Here is a 26,504-nt window from a genome sequence, read left to right as displayed (position 1 = left end):
GAGAAGGAGAGGAGGGATGGGGGTGGGGCGTGTAGAAGAGAAGGACAACGTTTTCAGGAAGTGAGAGGCCCCCATGCAGAAGAAAGTAAGGTTGTCCCTGAAGAACAGGAAGAAGCTGATTGTGTCGCTTAGACAATCTAATCAAAGCCAATCAGCTATACAGAAAATGAATAATGTCAAAGCTAAAGATATTTTACATATAATTAATAGAAATATTTTCATTTTTGACTGGACTTCCACTTTAATGGCTGTGTTGTTTTGAGGGAACAGTAGATTTACACTGTTATACAAGCTGTACACTCACTACTTTACATTGTAGCAAAGTGTCATTTCATCGGTGTTGTCACATGAAAAGATATAATCAAATATTTACAAAAATGTGAGGGGTGTACTCACTTTTGTGAGATACTGTGTGTGTATATGCAGAGGCGTCGCCAGGGGGTGGCTATCGAGGCTGGAACCCCGAATGTGGAGCCCATAGCCCTGAGTCTCAGCGGGTGTGGAGGAGAGACGAGCGGGCAGGTTGCGGCTGCGGCAGGCGGCATTGGAGGTGGAGGAGAGACGGGCAGGCATGTACAGGCACTGAGCCATCGCTGAGCCACTTCCCCACCCCCCCAACCCCCCCCCCCCACCCCCCCCCGCAGCGCTCACCTCTTCTCCCTGCTTAGTTATGCAGCGCGGCTGCATACAGACATGATCCTAGGAGTGGACACTGATAAGCTCATCGTACGATCCAGAAGACATGCAGCCGCACACAGCTGTGATATGAACTTCCTCGGCACTCGTTCTCTTGTTGTTTCCTTCCCCCTCTCTCATCTAGATTCTCCATGGCAGCAGACAGGATGGAGGATGGAGGATCATGTCTGTATGCCTGTCTGTATACTGTCATGTCTGTATGCCTATCTAAGCTGGGAGGGGGGGGACAGAGCAGCATGGGGGGGAATAGAGGAGCACGGGGACCAGAGCGGGGGGGGACCAGCAGAGCACATGTGGGACCAAAACAGCATGCGGGGGATCAGTGGAGCATGCAGGGGACCAGGGCAGCACGCGGGGGTCCAGAGAAGCACAGGGGGACTAGCGCAGCACGCGGGGGACCAGAGGAGCACAGGGGGACTATCGCAGCACGCGGGGGACCAGAGGAGCACACGCGGGGGACTAGTGCAGCACGCGGGGGACCAGAGGAGCACACGCGGGGGACCAGCGCAGTACGCGGGGCACCAGAGGAGCACAGGGGGACCAGCACAGTATGCGGGGCGCGGGGGACCAGAGGAGCACAGGGGGACCACAGGAGCAAGGGGGATCAGAAGATCCGGCATGGGTGAGACCTGTCAAAGTTGGCCGGTCTGGATGAAGTCCAGGGCCAAATTTTTGTCCCAGTCCAGCCCTGGAGATGAGCGGGCGGACGAGCAGAGATGACATCATCTCTCTCTGCCCGCCCGTCACCACTCTTCCGCTCTCACAGCCGGGACTTCAATGTGGGAGTGATGTGTGGCAGGGAGCAGAGAGATGACATCATCTCTCACTGCCTGCCACACATCAGTGCTCTTCTGCCCTCACTAAATGGGCCTCTTCAATGTCGGAGGTGTGGTGAGGAGCAGAGAGATTACATCATCTCTCACTGCCAGCCTGCCACCAATGCAGCGAGAATACACATTTGGTGGCACTGGCTGGCATGGCAAGTGACAATCTGCAAATGGTGGCAAGTGACATGGCAAGTGACAATCTGCAAATGGTGGCAAGTGACGTGGCAAGAGACAATCTGCAAATGGTGGCAAGAGACAATCTGCAAATGGTGGCAAGAGACAATCTGCAAATTGTGGCAAGTGACAATCTGCAAAGGGTGGCAGGTGATGTGGCAAGTGACACGCCCAGGGCTCCCACTGATTCTGCATTATGGTGAGTTGAACCACTTCATTATATATTACAATATAACAATAGAAACAATGCGCTTCAATCACCCTGATACCATATCAACCATGGTGCCATGATGATTGAAACGCCAACACCAGCCTTCCTTTGCCCGCAAAAAATTGCTTACCACCGGTGTGCCCCCCCCCCAGGTTGGTGACCGCTGCTATGGACTCTAGCCCCAGATCTTTTTCAGACCTAGCAACGCCCCTGTGTATATGTATGTGTGTAATATATACATAATGTATGTGTATGTATATATAACATAGGCACAGAATGACAAATGTTGAATTTTTGCATTGCAGAACATACTATGGCAACGCCATTAGAAGATGTTGGGAAACAGGTAAGCAATAAAGAATGTTCTTTTTATTTACTATTTGTGATCATAGCTAAACATAAAGCGGAAATCTAGCTTATCCCATCCTGATTTTAAACAACAAAACAACCAACAAAACTATCATGCTGTAGTATATTGCTAGCTTAATAAAGTTGTAATGAAATATACTCTATGATAAACTATAAGTTATTGTTGAGAATGTGTGTGTGTGTGTGTATGTGTATATATATGTATATATATATATATAAAAATCTTCGGGTGGGCTACTTCTACTGTTTCTATGATGATTTGTGTGGAGATCAATGTCAGGGTGGCCCCCCAAACTTCCGTCAATATTCAATAGGAAAAAAACAAAGTGACACATTCTCCAATGCAAAAATCGTATATTGTTTCAGTTGCTCTCAAGGCATAAAAAGGTTACAAATAGCAGCTACTGTACAATTGTGAGAATCTCATGCTCTTCCTCAGGCTTCGTGAAACAATCCATTACTAACCACATACTTTTATATTCAACGCTACAAGATGCAGCTTCACAGGTGTATCACACTCAATCAATTACCGCTAATTAGTGAGAAGCAGTTTAACCTGCTAACCTACCTTGAACAGCCTCTAGAAAAAACATCCTTAGGGCTCTTTCACACGGACGATCCATATGTCCGTTTTTCATCCTTCCGTTTTCGGATGAAAAACAAACATACATGTATGCCTATGGAGCATCGAATGTCAGCGGTGACATGTGACCTGCTCCGATCCGAAAAGTGTAACGGAGGAAAACCCTACTTTTTCCATCCGTTTTCGGATCGGGTGACGACGGACTCTACGGTCCGTCATCATCCGATCCCCCAAGGGGAGAGCGGCCCTCTGACAGGTCCGTCGCTGCACAGTATGCAGCGACGGACCTGTCATCTTCCTGCTAAGTGGGGATCGGCGGAGCGATCCCCGCTGAGCATGCGGGTGTTCACGGGGCGGATCATCACTGCTCCGCCCCGTGTGAAAGAGCCCATAATGTATAAATATCCATCTAACAATTAAATTATCCAAAATAGAGGTCAAATTTGGTTATTGTATCAATTAACAAATAAATCGGCATATAAAGGATCAAAAAAAGGAAAAAAAAAAAAAAATTTTTTTAAATTGCATAAATGCACACACAAAATAATAATCGCAAAAAAAGTCTTATATTTGAAAAATTGCATAAATGCACACACAAAATAATAATCGCAAAAAAGTCTTATATTTGAATAAGGCTGTTGTGTCAGCCAAAGTCCTGTTCAGGGTGTATTCCATCTTTCCTGTCCTGTATATATCAATTAAACCTATAAGAAACATGAAATACATCTCACACAAGTCTATAAAAACAAATATAGGTCATAATCTCTGTTCATTCCTTCAGGGTGCAATGATCTCAATTTATTTATCCACCAAACCCTCTTTGTTTTAGTTTGAGTATCCCCCCCCCCCCCCCCTCCGATCTCTAGGTACCTCCTCTAAAATCATGAATCGCAAATCTGAATCGCTATGACCCTGCTCTAGAAAATGCCTGGAAACAGGCAAACCTGGCTGCTTGTGTCTAATGGTACTGCGATGCTGGGCAATCCTATCTTTAATTTTTGTGATTTCACTAACGTACAGTGGGGACGGAAAGTATTCAGACCCCCTTAAATTTTTCACTCTTTGTTATATTGCAGCCATTTGCTAAAATCATTTTAAGTTAATTTTCCCTCATTAATGTACACACAGCACCCCATATTGACAGAAAAAGACAGAATTGTTGACATTTTTGCAAATTTATTAAAAAAGAAACTGAAATGTCACATGGTCCTAAGTATTGAGACCCTTTACTGTGACACTCATATATTTAACTGTCCATTTCTTCTGATCATCCTTAAGATGGTTCTACACCTTCATTTGAGTCCAGCTGTGTTTGATTATACTGATTGGACTTGATTAGGAAAGCCACACACCTGTCTATATAAGACCTTACAGCTCACAGTGCATGTCAGAGCAAATGAAAATCATGAGGGCAAAGGAACTGCCTATTGTGGCAAGGCACAGATCTGCAAGGTACTGTAAATATCTCCTAAACTTGCACCGTTAGGAGATAATTACTGTATACTGCGCCGATGATGTCATCGGCACATGCGCTTTGAAGGAACGGCCGCCCGTGCCGTTTCTTCAGTAGCATGTGCGGTGACTGGCAGCTCCCGCGTGAATGTGCTGGAGTGACGTCACGTGGCTCCAGTCAGTCACACAGCCGGTCTCCATGGCCCTGGAAGGAAGATGGGCAAACATGGATGCGGCTTGCAGCGGGGACGACGCAGGCTTTGTTTGCAGGTAAGTGTCACAAAATGTGCTAGTATGCGATACATACTAGCACATTATGCCATTACTTTGCAAGGAAGAAAAACCCACCAGGGTTTACTTCCTCTTTAACTAATATATTGTTGTAGAAAAATGCGTTTGTTGTAAGTTTGTTTTTGTTTTTTTACTGAAAATTTGCATTTTTTTTTTTCTGGGTGTACATTGCAGGGAGTTTGACAAACTTTGTTGCAGATTCCTGTTTCTGCTCTGAAGAATTAGCTTTTTACTGTATTATGTCTTTTGAATGTTGGTTTGTGAATGGAAGTGACTAATTTTAAGCAACTGGTGCACTTTCTATGTTTTGATGAGAAAAGTTGCAGTGTCTGCATCTCTTTAGAAGGTATTAACCCTTAGGGAATATCTCTCCTAAAATGACATTTTTGATGTAGAGGATTCTGAAAATCTGACTTGTATCATAGTTCAGCGTTCTTCACAAAAGTAGGAAATAATAATAATTAGAATAATTTCTGAGGGTGTTCTGTACACCATCTGAATACAGAATGCCTCCAGGTTGCCATACTGCATCAAATTTTACAGTAAAATACAGTGTTTCCGTTTGAAAAAGAGGTAATTTTAATAACCCTAAATTAGAATTATTTTATTTATTTATTTTTTTTTTTACTTGCTATAATTTTCCACTCCAAAAGGGGGTTATACCTGAGAACTAAAAATACAAATATTCCCACAGCGCATATAATACTCCTTTAACAAAATTTGAAATTAATCTATAGTAAAAAAACATGTAATAGTTCAAAAAAATTTGATTGAAATATTCTAGAATTCAAACGTGATCCATTGTATGGATATCCATCCTCCAAATAGGTGCTCAGTTAAAGTGCTGAAGTGTTCCAAAGTAAACACGATGTGAAGTGAGGCACACTCCCCTCTTATAATTCTACTCACACAAAATGGACCCTCAGCTTTTCAGTCTGGAGGTCAGACTCACTCTGTGTCCTAATTCTTTCTCTATCCTCAACCCACTGCTTCTATGAAAGCTCATATATCCACCAAATGAAAGGAGAGAGTCCTCATAGTGCAGTATTTTAACATTTGTTAAATATAAAATATAAATTCTACTTACAGCTAAAAAGCACGCTTTTTCATAGTGATATGCTCTTCCGAAAACCTATACCTGAGAACTATTTTTCCTCATAACACCTTCTCGCTATATCTCAGCGATGGTTTCCCGATCACGTGATCACTGTGATTGGCTACCACAGTGGTTACATGATGGAGTGCCCATCCTGCTGACTCACAATTTTAAATGGAGAGTGTGAGCTGTGGATGGAAGCTCAGCCAGTGTGCCGGGAGCATGCAATTAGTGCCCATGGACGCACATGTGCTGCAGATGGGCATTAGGACCCACCAGCCCAACCATTGTACATGTGTTACGCTGTTGCAAATGAGTTAAGATAGAATACAGCAGTACACCAGTAGTTGTTTCCTTTCAGATGCTCTATCCCTGATTGGAACCTTAGACACAGCTGTATGGTGGAATGAAGAGACTAAACGGGTTTGCTCACTGCTTTAATCACAGGACACAGCCCATCCTTGATCCGGGTATAGAGCCAACGGATAAAGGCTCTTTAGCACATGACTGGCTGTGACCAATCACAGCTGGTCACAAATTTTAACAAACTGCGGTAACTAGCTGTTCTCCACACACACTGATCCTGAGGAGGAGATTGTGGTAACAGCTAGTTGGAGACAGGTACTCTGATGGGCTGGTGACAGGTACTCTTTATTACTGGGGCAATCTGTTTTTACACTTTGCACTGTAATCGGTAACTAGCTGTTACCACAATCTCCTCCTCGCACAGGATCGGTGTGTGAGGAGGAGATTGTGGTAACAGCTAGTTACCAAGCCCATCAGCGTACCCGAGTACCTGTCACCAGCCCATCAGCGTACCCGAGTACCTGTCACCAGCCCATCAGAGTACCCCAATACCTACTGTATCTCACCAAAGTTAGTACACCCCTCACATTTTTGTAAATATTTAATCATATCTTCATGTGAGAGCACTGAAGAAATTACACTTTGCAGCAATGTAAAGTAGTGAGTGTACAGCTTATATAACATTGTAAATTTGCTGTCCCCTCAGAATAACTCAGCAAACAGACATTAATGTCTAAATCACTGGTAACAAAAGTGAGTACACCCCTAATTGAAAATGTCCAAATTGGGACCAAAGTGTCAATATTTTCTCTGGCCACCATTAGTTTCCAGCACTGCCTTAACCCTCTTGGGCATGTAGTTAACTAGAGCTTCACAGGTTGCCATTGGAGTCCTCTTCCACTCCTCCATGACGACATCACAGAGCTGGTGGATGTTAGAGACCTTACTCTCCTCCACCTTTTGTTTAAGGATGCCCCACAGATGCTCATTAGGGTTTAGGCCTGGAGACATGCTTGGTCAGTCTATCACCTTTACCCTCAGCTTCTTTAGCAAGGCAGTGGTCGTCTTAGAGGCGTGTTTGGGGTTGTTATTATGTTGGTATACTGCCCTGCGGCCCTGTCTCCGAAGAGAGGGGATCACGCTCTGCTTAAGTATGTCACCGTACATGTTGGTATTCACGGTTCCTTCAATGAAGTGTAGCTCCCCAGTGCCGGCAGCACTCATGCAGCCCCAGACCATGACACTCCCACCACCATGCTTGACTGTAGGCAAGACACACTTGTCTTTCTTAATCGTACATCATGGGACACCGAGCCATAGTAGTTACTATGTGGGTTATATAGACCACCTTTAGGTGATGGACACTGGCACACCCTAAACAGGAAGTTCAACTTCCTATATAACTCCTCCCCTTACAGGGAGTACCTCAGTTTTTTCACCAGTGTCTAAGGTGTTGGTCACGAGCAAAGACGTGCTTTGCTGAGCTCCGCTGGAGTAATCCTTGCTGGGGCAGGCCATGCACCCGGATTCATTCAAAGCGTCTTTTTAGGCCGAATTGAATGGCACCTGGGCCTTGTGTCAGAAGAAACAAGGTTTTGCCTGTAACGCTTCTCTTTTTAGAGAGCTGGACCTTGGGATCCAGTGCTTTGGTATTTTTAGCCATAAAGTTTCCTGGTGGGGTGCTTTTACGGGTCCAGGGTGCGGATCCCGATGAAAAAGGGCCCCAGTTCCTGAAGGTTTGTTAACGGAGCCCACCGTGAGTAGGTGAAGATTGGGTCTGTTTGGTTTACCACAGAAACCTCCACTTACTTTACTGGATAAGGTAAGTGGAGATTCCTAAGGAATTTTCTATTTGTTATGGGTTTTCTCCTTTAAGTAAATGTTGTCCTGCCTAAAGTCGCCACTGGGGGGCTGTCAAGAGCACTTACCTGTTCCATGCTGATCAGTCTCGTTCTGTGTCAGACAAGCTGCACGCTTTCTCCAGCCCAGGTCTCAGGTAGGAAGAGGGGGATTTTTTCTCAGATACCCCCCACTTGGACAGAGATAAATCTCTCGCCAGAAGGCATATGGGCACGGATTAGTCATTGGTATGCCACACCGCTCCCACCGCCATAGCACGGCAGTTCTCTTCCTCCAGCCCTCCCCTCCTCCTTTTATCCCAGCCCTCCCTGCATGTGATCCGGTCTGGATCAGAGCCCCGCTTGCGTGGGAAAGCAGTCTTTTTTGAAAAAAACAGTGAGGGGGGCGCGGAGGGAGGGGTGCGGGCCTTAGCGCTGCGTTAAAGTTTTTCAGACGTTCTCAACGTAGGGGCTCTGTAAGCTATAGCATACACCTTTGGCAGATGCATTTAGCTGATGGAGGGGCACAGAAAAGATGAGTGCATGTGAGTGTTGGTGCACAGGCATTCTAGGACACATTTACATAGCATCAGGCTGAGTTTTTAATAGCGGCGGCAGTGCTGGACTATTACTCAGCGGTGGGTGCAATTTTGGTAGTACCTCTGCATTTGTGCTTTGCACTATGGGTAGAGGAGGTACAAATGCCCCAAAAGATAAGGGCTCAAAGGAATCTCCCTCAGGCTTGGAGGACCCTGCCTCTCCAACACCATCCTCCCTTGAAAAACCTAGGGAGGCTGGTCAGAATGAGTCATTGGGGTTGTCAGGGGTTTTTACTGCTTCCGACATTTCAGCCCCTGAATATATGATTAAGCAGAATTTTTCCTCAGCCATAGTCACATTAAAGGAAAGATTGGCGACTTTAATCACATCTTCACAAGGTGGAAGAAAGCGTATGAGGTCCCCTTCTGCCACCCAGGACCTTCAAGTAGAGGAACAGGAGCAGGGGGAAAATGAGTTCTCCTTGGGGGATCATGAAGAGACTGACTCCTCTTCAGAGGGTTCAGGTGGAGTAGGACCTTTTTCAGCTTCACAAGCTGAGAAATTGCAGGTGCAATCTCTTACTGAGATGGTCTGTTCCACATTTAAACTACCCTTAACTGAGTTGGCTGAAAAGACAACTTCTTGTTTGGGTTCACTAAAGCTTCCTCAGACTTTGTGTGCTTTTCCTGATCATTGCTGGAAAAGTTTATGTATTCTGAGTGGGATCACACAGTTAAAAAATGTTTTCCTCCTAAAAAGTTCTCAACACTTTATCCTATGGAGGAAAAATTTACAACTATGTGGGGTATACCAGCAATTGACACTGCTATGTCCTCTGTGAATAAAAAATTTGACTTGACAATGTTCAAATGCTTAGGGATCCAACTGATAAATGATTGGAAACCTGCATTGGCGTCAATTGAGGTATGTTAATCCCTGAGAGACCATTTGAGACTAGTGCTCAAGGTTTTCCCTGAACAGCAGTCTCAGGATTTAGCTGAGCTGCCAGGGGCTTTGTGTTTGCAATTGACGCAATCAGAGATTCTATTCTTTTAAACCTCTTGCCTTACGCTTGGGTCGTGGGCCTACGGCTACATCACTCTGTAAACACCCAATTTTGTCTGATCTCGGAAGCTAAGCAGGGTCGGGCCTGGTTAGTACCTGGATGGGAGTCTGCCTGGGAATACCAGGTGCTGTAGGCTACAGATGCGTAGAATCTGATGGTTAAAAAGTTGGTCAGCTGAAGCACCATGCAAAAGCTCTTGGCTGTTTTTCCTTTCCATGATGAAAGACTATTTGGGGATGGGGAAAAATACCTTTTGCCAGTTAAGAAAAGGAGTAGACATCCCTCGTTTAAACGGGCCCTTTCTCCAGTGCCTGGGGCATCAGCCTGCAGGCAGTCACGACGGTCTCCACCGTCAGGTTCAAGAGGACCTCAGGGTCAACCCCAGGGACAAAGGAAGTCTTGGGGGAGGAAACCTACAAGACAGAGCGCTAAAGCCTCTTGTGAAGGGGTGCCCCCGCTCGCTTGAGTGGGGGGAAGACTTGCAGTTCTCAAGGGTCTGGCAGGAGGAGTTTTGAGACGGATGGATGGTCTTCATAATAGCTCTAAGTTACAAACTAGAGTTCCGAGATTTCTCGTCTCCTTGTTTCCTCAGTTCAAAATGTCCTGAGACCCAGAGAAAAAGGTCTCTCTTTCAAGCATTAGACTGACTTTTGTCTCAAAAGGTGATTTGCAAGGAATCAATCCAAGCTGTTGTCTCCATCCTGTAAGGAGGAGAACTTTTGGCATCAATCGATATCAGGGATGCATACCTGCATGTGCCTATTTTTGCCGCTCACCAGAGGTGTTTGCGTTTTCAAAGTAGAAAAGCTCCATTTTCAGTTTACAGCCTTGCCTTTCGGTCTGTCTACTACACCTCAGGTGTTTACAAAAGCTTCTGGCCTTCCTTGGCCAGATTAAGGACTCAAGCTATAACAATTGTAGCATACCTAGATGACCTGCTCTTGTTGGACAGGTTGGTAGCCCGCTTAGACCAGAGCATGGTCACCACAATCATACCTAGGTTGGACCTCAACCTAGAGAGCTCTTCTTTAAAACCATTAACGAAGGCTAATGCCCTATACACACGGTCGGATTTTCCATCGGAATTTCCTACACAAAGTTTGAGAGCTTGCTATAAAATTTTCCGACAACAAAATCCGTTGTCAGAAATTCCGATCGTATGTACACAAATCCGACGCACAAAGTGCCACACATGCTCAGAATAAATTAAGAGACGAAAGCTATTGGCTACTGCCTCGTTTATCGTCCCGACGTACGTGTTTTACGTCACCGCGTTCAGAACGATCGGATTTTCCGACAATTTTGAGTGACCGTGTGTATGCAAGACAAGTTTGAGCCAACATCCATCGGAAAAAAATCCATGGATTTTGTTGTCTGATTGTCTGATCAATGTCCAACCATGTGTATAGGGCATAAGAGTACTTGGGTCTGATTATAGATACAACCCATAAGAGGGCGTTTACCCCCAAGCAAAGATCGGTTCCATAACGGAGCTGGTTCAGGTGGTCAGGGCAAAGAAGGGTCCTTAAGTTCGCCTTTGCATGTGGTTGTTGGAAAAGATGGTGGCTTCTTTCAAAGCGGTTCCCTATGCTCAGTTTCATTCGAGACTGCTGCAAAACGGTATCCTGTCTACCTGGAACAAGAAGGTCCAGGCTCTAGATTGTCCAATGCGTCAGTCGCCAGGGGTGCGCCAGAGCCTTCAGTTGGTGGAGGATATCCAAGAATCTGCAGAAGAGGAGATCCTTCTTACCAGTTACCTGGAAGGTGGTAACAACATATGCCGGCCTTTTGGGTTGGGAAACAGTCCTGAAAGAAGGACTGTCCAAGGGAAATGGTCTAGAACCAGAAAGACCTTGCCCATCAACATTCTAGAGATTCGGGCAGTGCGCCTAGCCCTAAGGACCTGGACATTTGAGGTTGTGGAATCGTCCTATTAGGATTCAATCAATTATTTCAATCACCAGGAGGGCTCCAGAAGTCATGCAGCCTAGGGAGAGGTAAAACATATCCTAATATGGGCAGAAAGGTATGTGCCGTGCATATTGGCAGGTATAGATGAACAAAGAGATCTGGACAGCCGCACACCGGAATGAATTATGTTCGTCTTTATGCGTAAAACAGGATCATGGGGTGCACAGGGCACCACTGTGGGTTGGTACAGAACATCTGACGTGTTTCACACTTACATTAAGTGCTTACTCATAGAAAACTGGCAGGCGGACTACTTGAGTCGCCAGCAGTTGTTTCTGGGGGAATGGTCCTTTCACTTCAACATCTTCCTGGCTATATACCAAAGATGGGGGATTCTGGACGTAGAAATGTTTAGCGTCCAGATTCAACAACAAAGTTGGCAACTTTGTGTCAAGAACAAGAGATCCACTTGCATACGGAACAGATCCGTTGGTGACCCCGTCGGATCAGTTTTTACTGCTTTATGCATTCCCTCCATTTCCGCTGCTACCATGACTGCTTTGCAAGGATCAAGCAGGAAGGGAAGTCGGGGTTCTTGTGGCCCAGAAGATCTTGGTATGCAGAGATCGTAAGGATGGCGATAGGGGATCCATGGACCTTACCACCACGTCCAGACCTCCTCTCGCAGGGACCGGTGGTCCATCCTGCCTCACAAACGCTAAAGTTAACAGTTTGGCTTTTGAAACCTACATTCTGAAGAATTGGGGGCTTTCAGGCTCAGTAGGATCTACCTTGATTAATACAAGGAAGCCAGCTTCCAGAGTCACTTATTATAGAGTCTGGAAGGCATATATTCCTGGTGTGAGTCCAGGGGTTGGCATCCTAGAATGTATGTTATAGGGGAAATCTTTGCCTTTGTGCAAATAGGATTAGAAATGTAGCTGGCCTTGAGTACTGTCAAAGGCCAGGTGAGGCCTTATCAGTATTGTTCCAACGACCACTTGTTTCGCATTCCCTGGTCCGTGGTTTCTTACAGGGGGTGACACGGCTTAATCCACTGGTTAGGTCACCCTTAAAACCTTGGGACTTGAATTTGTTTTTTTGTCAGTTTACAAAAACAGCCTTTTGAGCCGATACAATATACTCCCTTGATCCTTTTGACAAGGAAGTTGTTTTTTTTTCTGGTTGTCATATCTTCTGCAAGAAGGGTATCAGAATTGGCTGCTCTTTCTTGTAAAGAGCCATATTTAATTATTCACAAGGAAAAGGTGATGTTGCGTCCTCATCCTAGCTTTCTGCCGAAGGTGGTTTCAGGTTTTCATCTAAAACCAGGATATTGTTCTACCTTCATTTTTTCCAGAACCCTGTTCTACGGAAGAAAAGTCGCTACATTTTCTTGATGTAGTGAGAGCAGTCAAAGTCTATTTGAAGGCGACTGCTCACATTCGAAAAAACTGATGTTTTTTGTTTGTTGCCTGAAGGTCCTAGAAAGGGACAGGCAGCATTGAAATCTTTTTTTTTCAGTACTTTATTTTTGCAAGAAAAACATACGGTAAATACAGAGACCATACAATGATATCGATAACTAGAAACATAAAGAGCAAGGTATATTCCAGGCCTCAAAAAATCATTATCATGGTAATCTCATCAGACACTTCTGTAGCAGCCGGTGGTCAGCTCAAACAGAGGAGTCTCTGTATCCCGCATGTCAAATTTTCACGAAGAAAGAAAAAAAAAATGCGTAGTAAAGATTCCGGGGATTAAGGGAAAGCCGCAGAGTCCTAGCCGAACTGCGGGAAAAAAGTAAAAACAAGCGAAATAATAAAAAAAAAAAAAAGACAACACACTAAGAAGGGGGAGTGGGGAGGAGGGGGGGGGGGTACAGGGAGTAGGGAAACATTATCCATCTGCCCGAACCCGCAACCAGACCGAAAGCTTTGACAGTTATCTTGTTATATAGTGAATGTTCAGAAGACTAGCCACACTGGACCAGTCCCGCGTATTCCTCAGAGTACACATTCGTGCCACCAAAACCATCTTCTAGAGAATTTCTTGTTAAGGCCCCTTTCGGTGGCTACCAGATCTTCCATTGCATGGATGTCAGCGACTTTTTTCAACCAGACGGCTATCGACGGAGGCTGTGTCTGCTTCCAGAACAGTGGAATGCATCCCTTAGCGGCCGTGATGAACAGGGGCAGAATGGACCTCCTATAAGCTTTACTTGGTATGTCATGGTGGTGCAAGAGGAAGAGAGCTGACCCTTTGGTATGGGTCTATCAGTGAATTTTTGAACTATACGATATACTTCGTTCCAGTAGTGCTCCAAAAGCCGGCAAGACCAGAAGACATGGAGCATAGAGCCAACCTCCTCTCCACATCTCCAGCAAAGGTTTGAGCATTGAGAAAACATTCTGTGTATCTTTGCCGGAGTATGATACCACCTGGTCAGTACTTTAAAGCCCGCCTCCTGGTGTCTAGCACAGATCGAAGTCTTATAGGAGGACAGGAAGAGTCTATCAACCTGTTTCTCCAATAATTCTATCCCCAGCTCTTTTTCCCAACTGGCGATATAAGAAAGCTTATGGCCCACTGGTGGTGAGATCAGCAGTTGATAGGTTAAAGAGACCGCATGGGAAAGTGGAGATTGATCTGTGCAAAGCAATTCAAAAGAGGTAAGTTGTCTCTCAAAGGGCCCCGTAGGGGGTAGGGATCCCAGGAAGTGGGCCTGCTGTATTTTTTGCCAAAATGACAATTCTGCCAAGTCTGCATCCGCCATGATTTGTTGCCTAGTCAACCACTGGCCATTGACTACAAAATGTCGAGCCTGTGTATGTTCCCTTCTCTTCAGGTCTAGGAATTTAGAGTCTCGGAGTCCAGGCGTAAAAGCCGGATTGCCCACTACAGGTGTGAGTGGTGATGGTAAGGGCGCCAACGAAAAGTCTCGGAAGGCTTTCTGGCTGACCCTTCTGGTTTCCCCTATTGTAGGATGATCCAGTACCTGCTGGGGTACCGTTAACTGACACCATGGTATGGATTCAAGTGGCATTCCCGACACAATCTGCTCAATCTTCACCCACTGTTTGAGTTCACCATGGCGACACCAGTCTAGTACCCGCGTCAGGTGACAAGCCGTATGGTATAGATTAGCGCCAGGCAAGGCCATGCCTCCCCTGAGTTTCGGTAGTCTGAGGGTAGATTGTGCCAGCCGGGAAGGTTTATGTGACCACGGGAAGGTTTATGTGACCACAGGAAGGTGACCAGCGTTAGGTTCACTGCCCTCAGGAAGGAGCTCGGGATCCGGATCGGGAGCGCTTGGAAGTGATACAGCAGACGCGGCATAACGTTCATCTTTACTATGTTGCAGCGTCCAAACCACGAGAACATACCGTTCTGCCAGGAATGTAATTATTTTTTAAGTGCCATCAGAAGAGGGGGAAAGTTCAAAGAAAAAGTCTCTTCAATCCCCCTGCGGAGGCGGATCCCCAGGTATTTAATATGTTCTGCGGCCCACTTGAAAGGGAAGTCCTCACGTAACAGTGTTGATGTGGGAGCATTCATATATATGTTCAGAGCTTCTGACTTCTGATAGTTGACATGGAAAAAAGACAGCGCTTCATAAGTCTTCAGCTCCGAAAGCAAATTTGGGATGGAGATCAGAGGATTGGACAGAAAGAAGAGATGGTCGTCTGCAAATGCTCCAATCTTAGGGGAGAGAGTATTATCCAACTGGAGACCAGTGATATCTGGATTGTTTCTTACGGTTCGCAGGAACGGCTCTAGAGTCCAGATGAAAATCAGGGGGGACACGGGGCACCCCTGACGTGTGCCATTGGTTATCTCAAATGACTATGATAGGTGCCCATTAACCTTCACTCTGGCCGAGGGGCATGAATAAATGGCCTGAATCCAGTGCATCATCCTCCGTCCTAGGCCGAGGAAGCGTAGGGTCTCAGTCAAAAAGGTCCAATCCACCCTGTCAAATGCCTTTTTGGCGTCGGTGGAGAGAAGCAGTAGGGGGATTTTACGTTTCTGTGCGACGTATATCAGGTTAAGCGCCTTGGTCGTATTGTCCCTCACTTCTCTCGTTGGGACAAACCCCACCTGATCTGAGTGAACCAGTTGGAGAATACGCCCACTCAGGCGCAGGGAAAGTATTTTGGTGAATATCTTGAGATCCACGGTTAGTAACGATATCGGTCGATGATTTTGGCATAGTAGGGTATCCTTACCCTCCTTCGGGATCACAGTTATATGAGCCTGGAGGGTGTCCTGTGGTGGGATGGTCCCTTCCCCAGCCGCATTGTAGGCGGAGAGGAAGTGCGGGGTCAACAGGTTTCCAAAGGTCTTATAATATAAGAGGGAGTAGCCATCCAGGCCCGGCGCCTTTCCCTGCTTCATTTGTGCTAGGGCCACTTCCTCTGCAGAGAGAGGCTCATCAAGATTGGTGAGGTCATCATCCAAGATACGGGGAAGTCCTGAGTGCTGTAAATATTCCCCGGATGGCCAGCCTCTGGGAGGAGACCTCTCTGGTAGATTGGGGAAGGTTATAAAGAGAGGCATAATATTGCCAAAAGATGTCTGCTATCCTTTCTGTAGCATGGGCTTTGGCGTTGCCTTCGTCTAATAATTCGGGAACAAAGGCGCGTGCTTGTTGGGCTCTCAGAGCCCGTGCTAGCAATTTCCCACATTTATCACTATGCTCGTAGAAGGTCTGTCTGCACTTGGCTTTAGCCTTATGCAACGCCAGATCGCGCAGCTGGGATCTGAGAATTGTGAGATCCGCTAGGCACTTATCTGCCAGGTATTTCTTATGGATGGATTCCAGAGTTCTAATCTTTTCCAAGATTCCTACAATTTGTTTTGCCCTTGCCTGTCTCATTCGTGAGCCAATCTTGATCATGAGCCCCCTGATGTAGCATTTATGTGCCTCCCATACCATCATGGGGGCACTGTCTTCACCAACATTGGATGAAAAGAAAGATCTCAGTTCCTTGGTCAACTCCTCCAATACCTCCGAGCTTTGGAGCAAAGAATCATTCATCTTCCACATCCATTGCTTAGGTGAAGGGGTTAATAAATCGATATCTACAAAAACCGGGGCGTGGTCCGAGAATGTAATAGAACCGATGGAGGCAGAAGTAACTCTAGATAAGAGGGACTGGGGCAGCATGAAAAGGTTGATCCTAGTGTAAGAGCCATGCGGATGCGAATAGAATGTATAATCTCGTGGATCTGGGTTAAGAATTCGCCACACATCTACAAGGTGGAACGCATGAAAGTTTTTCTTCAGACGTTTAATGGCAGCAAAGGAAACCTGAGATGCACATCTAGACGCATCCAAGGCTCTATCCGGGGTGAAATTCATATCACCCCCCCATGAGTACCATGCCTTCTGCAAAGTTTCCCAGCTTATTCAAGATTGGTTCCAGAAATGAAATCCCAGGGTAACCGGCGTGCCACCCAGAATCCCCTTTACAAAGAGGGCCCTGCCCTCTGTATCACTCCATTGGTCTCCAAACTGCCACGAGATTGAGCCACGAATCAGGACACTTACTCCCCTAGACCTGGAGTCCGTGGAGCAACCGTGATAAACCGTCGGAAAAGTTCGATCCTGAAGCTTTGGTAATTTGCCTGCACGAAAATGCGTCTCCTGGAGGAAGCAAACATGCGCCTTCGCATGTCTCAGAGTGGGTCGCACCATGGAGTGCTTCTCTGGGGTGTTTAGCCCCTTCACGTTAAACGACATGAGGCGAACAGAATCTTTCTGGTTTGCTGGCATGATTACAGTTGGATGGGGGGGAAGGGAAAGGAACGGAGGGGAAAGGGATGGGGGGGGGGGGAAAGACAGACAAAAAAAAAAAAGGGGCGTAGAAGATACTAGTCTCAAGACACTCCGGTAGTATAACCCTCACAAAAAGGGAAACCACCAATAGAGTATCATCCTATATGGGGGAAGTAGTCGTGCACGGCGGGGATCAGAGACTCCCCCCTCCCATCCCGCACCAAAAACAAATTCTCAACAGTAAAAGTAATTAAAACAGCTGATAAGCCAGTAAAAAACTCAAGAATGCCACAAGCCGAGGGAGTGCCCCCAGGCACACCAAAGGGTACTGCCGGCTGGCACTCCGCTACAACCCTGTTAGCAACATCTAAACTGAGCAGACTGATATTCAAACATTTTAGCAGTGCTTATAATAATATGCCAGCATTAGTGTAGGAACACAAGTATACACATTAACAAGCCCCCTGTGGTAGGAACGTGTCAGAAACCATCCGTTCATTTCACAGGCCCACCCAGTGTCCAGCATAACATACCACCCCCCCCCCCCCCATTACAGTACAGGGCCAACGTTGCATCCCCCCCCCCCAAAAAAAAAAAAAAAAAAAAGATACACAGCATCCCCAGCAGGTATTGTGAATGTATGCATTCATGTGAGGGGAAACAGACAGAGGATCATCCCGTCCCCTCAGACTGTCCGGGAGGAGGAGAAAACAAGAGGCGGAAGAAGGAGGGACGGATGGAGAACAATGGGAGGGGTGAGGAAGCAAGATGGAGAGGGGATGAAGGAGGAAAAAGAGGGGGGGAGGGGATCTCGGGAGACAACTCAGAATGAGTCCATGTAGATGGATATCCCCCTCCCCCCCACACATGACCCCCCCAGCACTGTCCGGCTGCCAGCCATAAGGTCACATCCACTGCCTCCCCACAGCCACATAAATCCCCACGAGTCCTCCACTAAAAAAGCAGGTAGCCGAACTTGTTCCTGGTGACATTTTGCTATATTAGTCCCACATATGAGGGTGCAGGGCACTCGGGCAAGAGGCATCCTGGCTGATAAGTTCCGCAGCAATAGGGGAGTTCATCTATGGGACAAGAGATATATCCACAATCCTGGGGGGGACCACAGCAGGGAAGGAGGGACCAGAGAGCACAACAGAAGGACATTGTCTTCGGGGATTTCAACATGCTGGGCAGATCTGCAGGGGTGAAAAGCCGGGGACGGCCAGCGAGATAGTCATGTGGTAGTCTGGGTGATCTAGCTGGGCAAGAACCTGTATGAATGGTGCACTTACCTTCCTATGCCGGCGGCCTTACACTTCAGGATCACTCATCTGAGCGGGGCCCCGGTCTTCTCGTCGTCTCCTCTGTGTGCGCTGCGGCAACCCCGATCGTGGACCCCGGGTACTCGTGCGGGGCTCCTTACTTGGCAGCGGACCCAGCCATTTTGGTAAGGCGATCGGCTCGATCTCCAAGAAATCAAACAGGTCTGGGAGGTCCAAGGGTCGACGTAGCCAGAAGGAGTTGCTGAGCTTGCGGATGTGCAGCTGTAGAGGGAAGCCCCATCTATAGGGGAGCCCCGACCGGCGTAGGATCTCCAACAGGGGCCTCAGTATCGCTCTCCGCTGAAGAGACGCTCTCGACACGTCGGGGAAGATGGATATTTCAGCTCCGTCGAATTCTATCTGCTCTTTTGCCCTTTCCCGGAGCACCTGTTCCTTCAGCGTGTAGCGGTGGAGGTGGCAGATAACATCACGGGGACGGTCCGGGTCAGACGACTTGGGCCCCAGCGCCCTGTGCACCCTGCCGAAGTCCACAGTGGCTGGAGGGTCAGAGTCCAGGATCCTGTGTAGGATGGCCCTCACAGTTTCCTGGAGATTCTCCGGGCCCGTTGCCTCTGGCAGCCCTCGGAGCCGCAGATTGTTTCTGCGACTCCGGTTCTCCTGGTCCTCCATGTGCAACTGTAGCTCCGCTAGGTCAGCTTGATGGGATGTATGGGATTGTTCCAATTGGGCTGCTCGCTTCTCAAGTGCGCTAACTGCCGATTTCCCTTTAACCAGGCGGCCATCGAGGTGTTGCACCTCCGCGTGTAGCTGTTGAAAGTCACGGCGGTGCTGTTCCTCCACCCGCAACACCAGAGCCTCCATGTCCACCTTTGTGGGGAGAGCTCGGAGCAGGGTTTTGATATCAGCCTCATCCTGGGATTGTTGTGTGCAGGAACTCGGGCTGTGAGAGGTCGCAGCCGATGGGTCCAGGATAACCGGCAGGCCTGCCAGTGAGCTGGATAAGTTCAGTTGCGAGGCAACCATTCCTGGGGGGGAGAGGGCCCACAGGCCTCCGCTCGCCACGTGTTGCCGAGGAGCGTGCTGCTGGGGAGATCCGCGTTTGCTCCGGGAAATAACTGCTGATAGAAGTTACAGAGCCAGCCTTGGTCGATGCCCTCGTCTTCCTGCGTTTAATGGTGCTCATGGCAGTCCAAAAGTCGGTGCAGGGTCAGCATATCAGCCGGGTTATGCAGGACGGGAGTCGGGAGCTCAAACAAAAACGTCTTCACACCGCCATGACCAAGCCACACCCCTGAAATCTACTATTTCTAAGCGGATTCGGCATGTAATTATTCAAGCTTATGATTTGAAAGAGAAGGTTCCATCTTTTCAAATCAAAGCGCACTCCGCCAGGACTGTTAGTGCTTCTTGGGCAGTGTGTCACCAAGCCTCCAGATCTGCAAGGCCGCAACTTGGTCTTCAGTCCATACATTCACCATATTCTATCAGGTGAATATGAGAAGGCATGAAGATTCCGCCTTTTGGGCGCAGTGTACTGCAGGCAGCAGTATAGGTCCTCAGGTCTGATGGCACCCTACTTTTGTTTCCCCCTCCCCTCAGTTGGCATTGCTCTGGGACATCCCACATAGTAACTACTATGCTCTGTGTCCCGTGATGTACGATTAAGAAAATAGGATTTTTATAACAGCTTACCTGTAAAATCCTTTTCTTTGAAGTACATCACGGGACACAGAGGTCCCTCCCCTCTTTCTGGTATACACGTGTATTGCTTTGCTACAAAACTGAGGTACTCCCTGTAAGGGGAGGGGTTATATAGGGAGTTGAACTTCCTGTTTAGGGTGTGCCAGTGTCCATCACCTAAAGGTGGTCTATATAACCCACAAAGTAACTGCTATGGCTCTGTGTCCCGTGATGTACTCCAAAGAAAAGGATTTTACAGGTAAGCTGTTATAAAAATCCTATTTTTTACTCCTCACCTGGTTGCTGTCACACATGCTTGACACCATCTGAACCAAATAAGTTTATCTTGGTCTCATCAGACCTCAGGACATGGTTCCAGTAATCCATGTCCTTTGTCTGCTTGTCTTCAGTAAACTTTTACGGGCTGTCTTGTGCATCATCTTTAGAAGAGGCTTCCTTCTGGGACGACAGCCATGCAGACCAATTTGATGCAGTGTGCGGCCTGTGGTCTGAGCACTGACAGGCTGGCCCCCCACCCCATCGACCTCTGCAGCAATGCTGGCAGCACCCATATATCTATTTCCCAAAGACAACCTCTGGATATGATGCTGAGCACGTGCACTCAACTTCTTTGGTTGACCATGGCGAGGCCCAGGGGCGTTGCTAGGTCTCAAAAAGATCCGGGGCTAGAGCCCATAGCAGCGAAGTAAAGAAAGTCATATGCTTGGGTGGGCATACACATGTATAGAATATACGTGTGTGTGTGTGTGTGTGTGTGTGTGTGTGTATATATATATATAAATATATATATGCAGTATATAATATAGTTACATATCTGAGTGCGGATTCCCTCTTACATCTGTGTCCCCAGAGGGCCCCCCACTTACATCATGGTCCCCAGAGCCCCCCTTACATCAGGGTCCCTAGAGAGCCCCCCTACTTACATCAGGGTCCCCGGAGAGCCCCTTCCTTACATCAGGGTCCCCAGAGAGCTCCAGGGCTCAGGAGTTGGCTACATAAAGAATGCAGGGCTCATCTGTGCCTATTTATGCAGCCTCACCAGTGCCCAGAAATGCAGCCTCACCAGTGCCCAGGAATGTAGCCTCACCTCTGCCCAGCACTGCACCCCCCCACTGTAGTGTCCACTGTCCCCTGCACCCCATCCAGCCCTGTGATAATGTCCATGGGCGGGTGCCCGCATTCAGCGGTGGCGGGCCAGTTGCTGACCCCTGCCCTAGAGACTCGGGGCTATGGGCCCCCAGATTTGGGGCTATAGCCTCAATAGCCACCCCCTAGCGACGCCTCTGGCGAGGCCTGTTCTGAGTGGAACCTGTCCTGTAAAATACATTCTATACATTAAGGTGAAAAACCTTTTTTGCTGCAGCAGCCCATCCCCCCCCCTTTTTTTTATCACCTGAGCCCGATCATTTCAGCGATGGAGATGAGCACAGCAGCTCCAGCCGCTGTCTCGGGTCCTCATTGGATAGATTTATAGCAGCAGGAGCCATGGGCTCTCGCTGCTGTCAATCAAATCCAGTGACACGGGGGGGTGGGGCCGAGTCCCGCTGTCTGTGTCAATGGAAGCAGAAGCAGGTGCCATGGGGGCACCTGCACGAGTGCCCCCATGGAATGCAGCTCTCCGTGGGGGCACTTGAGAAGAGGAGCAACCAGGAGTGCCACGGGGGGACTCCAGATAAGGAGGATTGAGGCCACTCTGTGCAAAACCCTTGTACAGAGGGGGTAAGTATAACATTTTTTTAAATGAAACACACCTGCTCCCCATTCACACCTGAGACTTTGTAACACTAAAGAGTCGCATGACACTGGGGAGGGAAAATGGCTAATTGGGCCCAATTTGGACATTTTCACTTAGGGGTGCACTCACTTTTGTTGACAGCGGTTTAGCCATTAATGGCTGTGTGTTGAGTTATTTTGAGGAGACAGCAAATTTACACTGTTATACAAGCTGTACACTCACTACTTTACATTGTAGCAAAGTGTCATTTGTTCAGTGTTGTCACATGAAAAGATATAATAAAATATTTACAAAAATGTGAGGGGTGTACTCACTTTTGTGAGATACTGTATCTGCAGCCCATCAGAGTAACTGAGTACCTATCTGCAGGCCATTCCTCACAGAATATATGTTGGGATGTTTGCTTTCCAAAATGGAGTCATTTTTTGGGGTTTTCCCTTGTCCTGGTGCTCCAGGGCCTTCAAAAGTGTGATATAAAAGAAAGGGGGGGGGGGGGGGGCCCTCTCTAAGTTTAGTATTCAAACAGTATCATTTATTGCACAAGATTAAAAACACTTGCAAGATATAAGTGGCAGTCATGCTTATTATCAAGTACGTAGTCCTGGCAGTTCTACTCCCACAGGCTTCTCGCACGATTCGGGTAGCTGGGAAAGATTCTGGAGTAATGTTGTGCTGAATAGCTGTACATTCAGGAAAACCAGGAAGTAATCAGCTCCATGCTGACCAGCTTGGAGCGGAAATTATGTCACCAGCAGGGGCGGGAGGAAGGGGTCAGGACTGTCTCTGTGGAATGAAAGGCTACGCGTTCAGAGCTCCTTCTACTGGCCTGTTGTTCTCTGGAGCGGAGCATCATTAAATACACTCTTCTGGGCATGATGTCCGCGGCCGTACAACTACCATGGTCAGGGGACCAAAGGCAATAGGATGAACTAATTTCAGAAAATTTGCAGATCATTAATAGTTGGGCTTACAAAGGTTGACAGCTGATGCAAAACAGAGCACATACTGGGCTAAAAAAGGGCAAAAATGAATATTAAAAAAATCAATAAAAAAAAAAATATATATACACTTGTATGCAAAAGTTTAGGAACCCCTCACAATTTCCATGATTGTCATTTATAAATATTTGGGTGTTTGGATCAGCAATTTCATTATGATCTATCGAATAACCGAAGGACACAGTAATATTTCAGTAGTGAAATAAGGTATATTGGATTAACAGAAAATGCGCAATTTGCATCAAAACGAAATTGGACAGGTGCATAAATTTGGGCACCCCAACAGAAAAATCACATCAATATTTAGTAGAGCCTTCTTTAGCAGAAATAACAGTCTCTAGACGCTTCCTATAGCCTGTAATGAGTGTCTGGATTCTGGATGAATATATTTTGGACCATTCCTCCTTACAAAACATCTCTAGTTCAGTTAGGTTTGATGGTTGCTGAGCATGGACAGCCCACTTCAAATCACCTCACAGATGTTCAATGATATTCAGGTGTGGGGACTGAGATGGCCATTCCAGAACATTGTATTTAAGCTCTAACGAGCAGGGCCCTCTGATCCCTCCTGTATTGATTTGTATTGTGTGTACTGTCTGCCCTCATGTTGTAAAGCGCTGCATAAACTGTTGGCGCTATATAAATCCTGTATAGTAATAATAATACTTGTTCCTCTGCATAAATGCCCATGAAGATTTTGAGCAGTGTTTTGGATCGTTGTCTTTTTGAAATATCCAGCCCCGGCGTAACTTCAACTTTGTGACTGATTCCTCAACGTTATTCTCAAGAATCTGCTGATATTGAGTGGAATCCATGCGACCCTCAACTTTAACCAGATTCCCAGTACCGGCACTGGCCTCACAGCCCCGCAGCATGATGGAACCTCTATCAAATTTTACTGTGGGTAGCAAGTGTTTTTATGGAATGCTTTGTTCTTTTGCCGCCATGCATAACGCCCCTTGTTATGACCAAATAACTCAATCTTTGTTTCATCTGTCCACAGCACCTTATTCCAAAATGAAGCTGGCTTGTCCAAATGTGAGTTTGCATACCTCAAGCGACTCCGTTTGTGGCTTGTGTGCAGAAAAGGCTTCTTTCGCATCACTCTCCCATACAGCTTCTCCTTGTGCAAAGTGCGCTGAATTGTTGAAGGATGCACAGTGACACCATCTGCAGCAAGCTGATGTTGTAGGTCTTTGGAGGTGGTCCGTGGGCTGTTTTTGACCGTTCTTACCATCCTTAGCCTTTGCCTCTCCAATATTTTATGTGGCCTGCCACTTCTGGCCTTAACAAGAACTGTGTCTGTGGTCTTCAATTTCCTCACTATGTTCCTCACAGTGGACACTGACAGCTTATATCTGTGATAACTTTTTGTAGCCTTCCCCTAAACCATAATTTAGAACAATCTTCGTTTTCAGGTCATTTGAGAGTTGTTTGAAGGCCCCCATGTTGCCACTCTTCAGAGGAGAGTCAAAGAGAACAACAACTTGCAATTGGCCACCTTAAATACCTTTTCTCATGATTGGATGCACCTGTCTATGAAGTTCAAGGCTTAATGAGCGCACCAAACCAATTGTGTGTTCCAATTAATCAGTGCTAAGTAGTTACAGGTATTCAAAATGACAAGGGTGCCCAAATTTATGCACCTGTCTAATTTTGTTTTGATGCATATTGCGCATTTTCTGTTAATCCAATAAACCTCATTTCACTACTGAAATTTTACTGTGTCCTTCAGTTATTTGATAGATCAAAATGAAATTGCTGATCCAAACACCCAAATATTTATAAATGACAAACATGGAAATTGTCAGGGGTTCCTAAACTTTTGCATACAACTATGTGTGTGTGTGTGTGTGTGTGTGTGTGTGTGTGTGTGTGTGTGTGTATGTATATGCTATATCTGTAACGCAGAGGTTTGCTACCAAGTCATCATGCTAAGTAATGTATTGTTTCCTAAGCAAGGGTTTGGCTCACTCTAGTGACCGCTAAAACTGTCAGGACCTTTTCTTTAATTAAGAAGTACAAACAGTTATGCATTGTGGGATATGTATTTGGATGAGGAAGTGACTCATGTTGTTAAATCAGTCTGGGAACTACTATACTAGACCCACAATGCCAAGTCACAGTACAGCCTGCTGGATAAACAGATAAAAGGAACAGCTCGGCCATTTTTCGGGCTCTTGGGATGCCATTCAACAACCAGCAGGGAGGTCTGTGTGTGTGTGGGAACAAAAGACTGTGGCCTACACAGCGCGGAGCGGGGTCACCAGCCTCTGGGGGACTTCAGAGTACAGCCCTGCCAGCTTAGCAAGCAGATCGGTGTGCAGTGCCAGGACATCTGGAAGTTTCCTGCATCTTAGCCATCCAGAGGAGCGGCACAGCGTGGTGGCGCCATCTTTCATCAGACTGAGACATCAGGAGAGTCTGAATGGAGCCTCATAGCCTCTGGGTCTATTGTGGTGAGAGGGCACCTACCCATCTCCGTAAACTATACTATCTGATGAGTGAGTCATTTACAGGCTGCTGGTGAGACTTGTAGTCCCGCAGAAGTGATCTTACCTATTGACAGGCCGCACACAGCTGAACTTTAGGGTCTGTTATTCCCTGTGCTGTAGAGACAGTACTGAATTACACTCGCTGATAAGGAGGAGTTGTTACACGTGCCATATGTGTTCAATTACAATTACCAGCGTGTCATTTATTCTATGGTTCGCTTTCTCTCTGTTTCTCTGTTGGATTACAAATACTGCAGTTTAAAAACACGGGCTAGCTGAAGATATCTGAAGACAAGGAACTTTTATCATCTCTTACAAAGCGTCAGAGTCGCATTGAATTACAACCTAGGGGGAGCCCTTGAGTAAAAAGATAGATATTGCAATGTGTCATTACATATGTTTCACATTACCTTGCAATTTGGTGTGTGCGTGTAGTAGGGCTTCAGTGGGAAACTGTTGAATTTAGGTCCTTGAGAATATTGAGCATTTGTCCCACTGTACCCCATCTATCTTTGTTCTCTATTTTGATTACTAAATCTATAGTCTTCCTACCAGCAATTATTGTCATCAATCACCATTTATTGTTTACATTCGATCATATTGTTCTTTGTGTCGTTAACCACTTTAGTATACTTTCTGAATGGTTAAATGGTATTCTGTGTGTTTCTTTATTACTACTACAACAGGTGAAGGCACAGGATCCAGGGTTATGGTAAATATACTTTATGGTTTGCCATTACTGTGTTTCTCTCTACTGCTGGGTCCTACATTAATATTACAAAGCAGGTGTGCCAGAGGGGTCGAGACTGTTATTGGGGTTGAGAGGCAGGGTGCAGAACCAAACATTCATTAGCAGCTCCAACGGGGGTAGTGCTACGTGTGTGTATGTATATATGTGTGTATATGTATGTGGGTCAAAGTGCCCTTTATTAAATTGGTAAATCACTGGCAAAAACATCTGTTTCCATGGTTTTAGGACAGGCCAGGTCCCAAGGGTTGTCTCTTCTGGAATGTAGGGTAGGAGGATCCTTTTTAGATGCACGTGTTTCTGTCTGGTGGCACTTCCTATTGGGTCTATCTGCAAGATCCTCATAGGGTCCTAAAGCATGATGACATCATGACAAGAATGGCAACAAGACTGTATGATGGT

The 26,504-nt window shown here is 46.6% G+C and overlaps 1 protein-coding gene and 1 pseudogene across 10 annotated transcripts in view; both read left to right on the top strand.

The window, feature by feature from the left end:
* Positions 1–26,504, top strand: part of METTL22 (methyltransferase 22, Kin17 lysine) — a 625,143-nt gene that overhangs the window by 190,173 nt on the left and 408,466 nt on the right. For 9 of the 10 annotated variants that reach the window (XM_073632992.1, XM_073632998.1, XM_073632997.1 and 6 more), the window contains one exon: positions 2,214–2,254. The exons of the other annotated variant lie outside the window; for it this stretch is intronic. In XM_073632992.1, the coding sequence (XP_073489093.1) occupies positions 2,214–2,254 (41 nt within the window). The remainder of the gene's footprint in view (positions 1–2,213; positions 2,255–26,504) is intronic. 10 annotated transcript variants of the gene reach the window in all.
* LOC141101981 (5S ribosomal RNA) lies at positions 9,467–9,585 on the top strand (annotated as a pseudogene).

Source organism: Aquarana catesbeiana, linkage group LG06 (assembly GCF_042186555.1).
Source record: "Aquarana catesbeiana isolate 2022-GZ linkage group LG06, ASM4218655v1, whole genome shotgun sequence".
NCBI classification, from domain to species: domain Eukaryota; kingdom Metazoa; phylum Chordata; class Amphibia; order Anura; family Ranidae; genus Aquarana; species Aquarana catesbeiana.
This window is presented reverse-complemented; position numbering and strand designations above follow the sequence as displayed.